At 44.4% G+C, this 7,227-nt stretch overlaps 1 protein-coding gene across 1 annotated transcript in view; it reads right to left on the bottom strand.

Moving 5' to 3' along the window:
- SCAF4 (SR-related CTD associated factor 4) overlaps nt 1–7,227 on the bottom strand; it is a 35,225-nt gene that overhangs the window by 15,664 nt on the left and 12,334 nt on the right. Inside the window, exons 2-4 of the mRNA XM_018561477.1 lie at nt 6,847–6,930; nt 6,703–6,747; nt 3,889–4,050 (exon numbers count right to left, since the gene is read on the bottom strand). Of these exons, the coding sequence (XP_018416979.1) occupies nt 3,889–4,050; nt 6,703–6,747; nt 6,847–6,930 (291 nt within the window). The remainder of the gene's footprint in view (nt 1–3,888; nt 4,051–6,702; nt 6,748–6,846; nt 6,931–7,227) is intronic.

Here is a 7,227-nt window from a genome sequence, read left to right as displayed (position 1 = left end):
ATATAGATATATATATATATATATATATATAGCACCAACAGTTTGCACAGCGCTTTACATTATAAGGAAGACATTACAATCACATGACAAATCAAGACAAGACGGTAAGGAGGGCCCTGCCCGTGAGGGCAACGTGATGGTTGAGCCGTTAGGTTGAGGTGCGATAGGCTTCCCTGAAGAAATTAGTCTTTAGGGAATGCCTAAAGGCAGTCAAGGTGGGCGACAGATGGACAGGTTGGGGTAAAGAGTTCCAGAGGATGGGAGAGACTCGAGAGAAGTCCTGGAGGCGAGCATGGGAGGAGTTGACAAGGGAGCTGGAAAGCAGGAGGTCTTGGGTTGAGCGGAGCCGACGGTTAGGGTGATACTTTGAGACAAGGTTTGAGATATAGCCGGGGCAGAGTTGTGGATGGCTTTGTAAGCGATTGTTAATATTTTGAATTTTATCCTTTGGGCGAGTGGAAGCCAGTGTAGGGATTGACAGAGGGGGGGTTGCAGACACTGAGCGGTTGGTAAAGCGAATTAGTCTAGCAGCTGCATTCATGATAGACTGAAGGGGGGAGGAGCCTGTGAAGTGGAAGGCCAATGAGGAGGGAGTTAATGAGGAGAAATAGTCGAGATATAACGAGAGTGGATGAATAATTTTGCGGTTTCATTGGTGAGGAAGGAGCGTATTTTGGAGAGGTAACGAAGGTGAAGGCGGCATGATTTGGATAGCAATTGGATGTGGGGAAGAAAGGTGAGGTCCGAGTCAAGGATGACACCTCGCACCTTGGCGTGGGAGGAGGGCTGGATAGTTGCGTTGACAAACTCAAGGGAAAAGTTGGGGGAAGGTGCACGGGGTGGAGGAAATATCACGAGCTCAGTTTTTGAAAGGTTGAGTTTTAAGAAATGTTGTGACATCCCGATTGATATGTCAGTTAGTAGATTAGTGACACGCAAGGACACTGAGGGGGAGAGTTGTGGAGTGGAAAGATAAATTTGAGTGTCATCGGCATAGAGATGGTATTGGAAGCCATGTGAGGTTATTAACTGACCAAGGGAGGAGGTGTAGATGGAGAAGAGGAGGGGTCCAAGGACAGAGCCTTGAGGGACCCCTACAGAAAGAGGAAGAGAGGAGTTAGATTTGTAGGTGACACTAAAAGGAGCGCTTAGATAGGTAGGAGAACCACGAGAGAGCAGGCGAGGAGGAGCAGGTGGTCAACAGTGTCAAAAGCAGCAGAAAGGTCTAATAGTGAGAGTAAGAAGTAGTGGCCATTGTTTTTAGCTGTTAGAAGTCAGAGAGTTTTAGGAGGGCGGTTTCATTGGAGTGTAGGGGGGGCGAAAGCCAGATTGTAAGGTGTCGAGAAGGTTATCAGCAAGTTGGCGACTTAGGCGGCTGTAGATGAGGCGTTCTAGGAGTTTGGAGGTCAATGGGAGTAAGGAGATTGGTCTGAGATTATTGAGGTCAGTAGGGTCCATTGAGGGTTTTTTGGGTATTGGGATGACCAGGGCATGCTTCAGAGGGGAGGGAAAGATTCCAGTAGAGAGTAAGAGATTGAAAATGTGAGCAAGAGAGTCTAAGATAGAGCAAGAGGGTGACCGAAGTAGCGGTGAGGGAACAGGGTCCAGGGGGCAAGTGGTGAGGTGTGTGTCAGAGAGAAGCTTTGTAACCTCCTCTCTGATGACAGGGTCAAAAGAGGAAAGTAACAAGTGTGATGGAGGGTCTGGTACATGAATAGGGGAAGGTGACTGCACTGTGGTGATCTGATCCCAAATTGTATCTATTTTGATTTTTAAATGAATGGCAATGTCCTGGGCAGTGAGTGAGTTAGTGGGTGGTGGAGGACATAGAGAGTTAAAAGTAGAAAAGAGTTGGCGAGGTCTGGATAAGAGTTTGTTAACGCGTGACAAAATAAATCTGTTTGGCAGCACCGAGGAAGGAATTATATTTTAGGAGGGCCGCTTTGTACAGTGTGAAGTCTTGCAGAGATCTAGTTTTTCGCCAGTCATTCAAGAGCGACTTAAATGGCACTAAAAACTCAGGAAAAAAACCCTTAAAAATGCATTCAAGTACCCCATTAACAAAACTATTTTATTTGAGCTGAAGAACCTCCAACCATCTTTGAAATGGTACCGACACAGTCCCTCCTTCTGGAGGGTGGCAACTTTTGTTCCCCATGGTCCCTGTGTGTTGTAAAGTAAAGTAGTCACCTCTCCAAGCTCGCTCCTGTGATGGACTACAATCTCATGTTTAATTTACTCATTTGTAATGCGATTGTAGTCCATCATGGGAGTGAGCTTGGAGCGGTGACTACTTTACAACACACACAGGGACCATGGGGAGCAAAAGTAGCCCCACTCCAGAAGAATGGACAGTGTGAGGATGATACACAAAAAGCTAAATTTTTGTTAGAGAACTATGGGGTCAGTGTTTTTCCCCATAGTTCTCCTTAGGGTAACGGGAGGACACAAACTAGCGTTCTCCCGTCACCCCAAGCTCAGTATACCGCAAGCTACAGCTCGCGGTATACTGAGACACCGCAGCGGATCCCGACTTAGATGACGGGATCCGCCCAGCTGCGTGAGTGACAGCTGGCTCTGCCTATCTAGAGGCAGAGCCAGCTGTTCCCGCCCCCTCCCCTTCCGCCAGTCAGCACTGGCAGATCGGAGCGGGGAGAGGGGAATCCAGCCCCTCCCCCTGTCACGGCAGAGAGCCGTGACAGGATCGAGAGGCGAGCGAACCAGGTATGTGTTCGCTCACCTCCCGATCTACTGAGCCGACCTGTGACAGTCTCATTGTCACAGGTCGGCTAGAACTATGAGGTGAGTGAAAAGCACTCGCCTCACAGTTCTCCTTTAATAGTTAAAAGGTACAGGCAGTCCCCGGGTTACGAACAGGATAGGTTCTGTAGGTTTGTTCTTAAGTTGAATGTGTATGCAAGTGGTAAAAAATTTTAAGTGCAACTCCAGCCAAATTTTTTTGTTTGTTTTGAATAGCATAGGGAAGGGTTAACCCCCTGTAAAGTTTGTTTTGCTGTGTGTGCCCCTCTTCAGAAGATTTCACTTCACTTTCTGTCCCTGTGACAATTGGACTTTGAAAATGTGGGGTTGTTGTGGAAACAAGGACTGGCGATAAAGCTTCGGTGGAGACACCTTTTTTCCATGATCACTCTTACAGGAGTGAATTTCCGTTCCTAGGGGTAGATTTCCTTTCACTTCCTGTTGTCTCAAGGACAGGAAGCGAGATTAAATCTTTCTAATGAGGATACAGACAGCAGTGAAAATCTCATAGTGACCCGCAAGAAGAGGCGGGCACCCCTCGTCTGCACGTCTAACAAGAGCCAACTTCCTGTAATGTTCGTACAGTACTACGAACCAGACGCAAAAACGTGGGCACTCCTCGTCGCCATGAGTGCGGTAGCATTACAACTACCCCTACTGTACAGTAATAGCCTCTGTTTGTAAGTAGCAGTCGTATGCAAGTCAGATGTATGTAACTCAGGGACTGTCAGTATTTGAATACATTAAGATTTAACTCCTGAGTTTAGAGTCACTTTAATAATGTTAACTTCATGGCTGTCTCCAACTTTAATACTCTGAGGCCCTGACCTGAAACAAACATGCAGATCAGGACAGTCAGAACTCCAAATCTGCTTGCTTGCATGGGAACAGTTACTCAACGTACTAAACTCATCAGCATGTCAGCGAGTATTTTTAAAGAGCTTAGCAAAGCAAGCCAACATGTTGTAACCCAGTACATGGTTTACAGCACTGTGATGTGGAAGGCACCCAACGGTCATAAGTACACAAACACACACCTAAAGAAGTTAAAGAATAAGGACATTTACCAGCACAAAAAAACATTTAAAAAAACTTTTGTACAGACATTTGCTACTTATTACGATCTACCTTATCTTCCTCTGGACAGAGATACAAACACTGGAAAGTTGCCGTTAGGTTCTTAGTAAATCTTGGACCAAACACATCTTTATCAATTCCAAACTGATGACGAGACTGACGAACTATTGAATCAATTACATACAATCCTGGGACCTTATATTCTGGTTTACACTGAAAAATAATTCAAATTGTTAAAGTTGCAGCAAACAAAACAGACAGATTTTATAACTTGCACTGAATAACTTATCCCCACACAAAATGGATTACACTATGTGGGTTAGAGAGTCAATCCCCCACCAGCTTCATATATCCAGGACTAAATTTAAACATAATGCTCTCCTATCTACGCCTGAATGTTAGCCCCTACAGCTACCGTGTTTCCCCCGAAAGATCCCTGCCGCCAGGCACGCCCCCCCACCAAACCGTTACTGAGCCGAGCGGCTCTTCATCATCCTGACCACAATGCATTATGACCGGCTCACAGAGCACCCAGAGCAGCTCCCTGGACGGCATCAGAGCGCTAGCCGCAGCTCCCTCCAGGCACGCCCCCCGCACACATGTCTGTGGCTCCCTGGGACGGCAGAGCGGACCGCTGCAGCCAGGTAAGACATGCCTGAAAATAAGACCTAGTGTCTTTTTTCGTAGAAAAAAAAATATAAGACACTGTCTTATTTTCAGGGAAATGATGTGCCATTTATTGGAGATGGCATGTGGTCATCTGTTCGCAGAGCTGCTTCTTAGCTACATAGTTCACCCAAACAAGAGTTTGAGATGGCGTTGGGTTTTCTAAATAATAAAAGCCTTAGGAGTTGTCCAAGTATGCTCTGTATACCATCTCCCCTGAGCTATCTTGCTGACTTTCTGCACTTCTGAATATTTTTGGAATAATAATATAGGAAACCGTTTTGTAAATATTGACTTGGTGTTGATCTGCTAACACGGATGCCCTTGGCCATGGCCAGTTGTATCATTACAGCAAGCACAGCCCTGCTTAAAAACTAAAAACCTTACCACTCAGTAGTTTTGCTGCAAAAACAAAGTCATTCATTCACACAGATGAAAATGCCTGAGAGGTCTAACGTTGTAATAGCTGGGGAATCTAATATATGAAGCCTATTTGTCACTTACAAAAAAAACAAAAAAATGCAACAGAGGAGCGCCTCAACCTAATGCAATTAATGGAAATGGGAACTCGATTGCTGAGTGTTGCAAAACAAAACAGTGAACAATTGAGTTGTCGCTGTCAACAGCGACAGCAACATTATTAAACAAACTGTTTACGGTTAGCTCCGTAACAAAGACCAGAGGGCACCACCACAAATTGGTGGAAAAAAAAATTCAACATACAGGGCGCAAGGGGTTCTTCACAGTTAGAGCGGTTAAGGTCTGGAACTCTCTGCCGCAGGAAGTGATTTCAGCTAAGAGTGTGGAATCATTCAAGAGACTCCTGGAGGAGTTCCTTGGAGACCAGAACATAAAAGGGGTACAAGTACTCTGAAGAGCAAAATCACACATGGACTCATGGTACATGCACACACCTGCTCAAACATAAATGCATACACGCAATAGGTTGGACTTGATGGACCTATGTCTTTATTTAACCTCAAATACTATGTAACTATGTAATGGAAGTAGAATGGCACTCACGTGATCTTGGAATGTTCAACATCCTTCAAGAGATGTATTGCTGTGATAAGAGATGAAAGGATTCCTTTAGCTTGAATTGTACAGGCAACAGCTTGTCCAGGCAATTCAGCCAGCTATTAATCAGCAATTACTGACCACCAGAGCTGTTCATTGTAACGGAACAGGACAATCAAATTCAAGCTAAAGGAACCCTTTCATCTCTTGAAGGACGTTGAACATCCCATGATCATGCGAGTGCCATTTTACTTCCATTAACTCAATTGTTCACCGTTTTGTTTTGCAAGACTCAGCTAGCAATCGAGTTCCCATTGCCAGTAATTGCGTTAGGTTGGGACGCTCCTCTATGCATTTTTTTTTTAGTACTACACCAGGACACCTCAGCCTGTTTCAGGAGCTTGCACACCTACCATTGGAATCACCAGAACCTCCCACCCCGTTTTTAAAAACATCCATTGTGTGTGCACTTTACAAATCTTCATTTTTGCTGTTCTCACGATTTGTCATTTACCACTAAAATAATGCAAACCCAAGTTCTGTATTAAGGAGCACTGCTGCAGTGCCTTGTTTGCACCGCCCGGCCACAATGCGCTCCATCGCAGTGCAATGCACAGTACCACAATACCATGTGTTGCTGTGAAAAAAAGTAATGCATTCCACAAGCATTGCACCACAGCGGAGAGCATTGCGGCCGAGAGGTGCATAAAGGTGTTTTGATCAAATGAATGGCAATGCAACACACCCGCCGCGCTGTAAGTGCATTGCACAATGGCAAAAGCTAAAGAAAAACACACCGCAGAGGTGTGAATGGCCCCTTAAATCAACCTTGAAGTACAGCCGACACAAGACAATGTGAGAAACACTTCTGACCTCTCTAATAGAAAGTTAGTCCCCCATCAGTCATGCTGATGCTTTGCCAGTAACACCAGCAGGCCCAAACAAGTACAGAACTGAGGATTTCCGACACTTAAATCCCTAGACAGAAAAAATGCTTTTTATAAGTACTGAAGCTAGACGGCCAGGAAACTAGCTATCAGATAGAGGTCAGAAATGGGAGTACTAACACTTTTCTTATTACAGGTATACACAACATTCTTCAATAAGGTGTTTGAGTTGGGCCATCTGTGAAACAAAATAAAAACACATAGTTGAAATAATAAAATTCGTAAAGAAACTCACCTTCTTGATGAATTTTTCCACAATCTGGACAACATGTTTGTAAAGCTAGGTGGGGGGGGAGGGGGGGAGAAAAAACAGTAAATGAGAAAAAATGTATAGCTTCATTCATCAAGAATAGCAGTAATGAACTAAACACATCTTTACCTTTATTGCCTTTATAGCTGCCTTTGTGATTAATATCATCTTTGCACGAGAAATTGGAGGCTTCATGTCCATGAGCGCAAAGAGCTAACAGGAGAATAAAAACACAATAAAGCAAACATAAGTCTCGCTTGGCCTGCACCATTTCAGGGTCAATTAACAGTCACTGAAATACCAAATTTAATGAAGCACATTTTATACTTCTACTCAAACTTTAAAAATGACCCTTCTTTGTTAAACAAAATAATCAGATACCAAAATCCTATAATTGGCATAGCTGTCAGCGGCCCTATGAAACTAAGTTGGTGTTTGTTGCTCATACGCATGGCAATAATACAGTTTGCTGTAATTATGGTTTATGGAGCTCTAATTATGAACACTTTG

The sequence above is a fragment of the Nanorana parkeri genome, unplaced genomic scaffold (assembly GCF_000935625.1).
Source record: "Nanorana parkeri isolate BGI_ZX_2015 unplaced genomic scaffold, ASM93562v1 scaffold527, whole genome shotgun sequence".
Lineage (NCBI taxonomy): Eukaryota > Metazoa > Chordata > Amphibia > Anura > Dicroglossidae > Nanorana > Nanorana parkeri.
The sequence above is the reverse complement of the archived record's forward strand: the minus strand, read 5'-3'. Positions and strand labels throughout refer to the sequence as shown.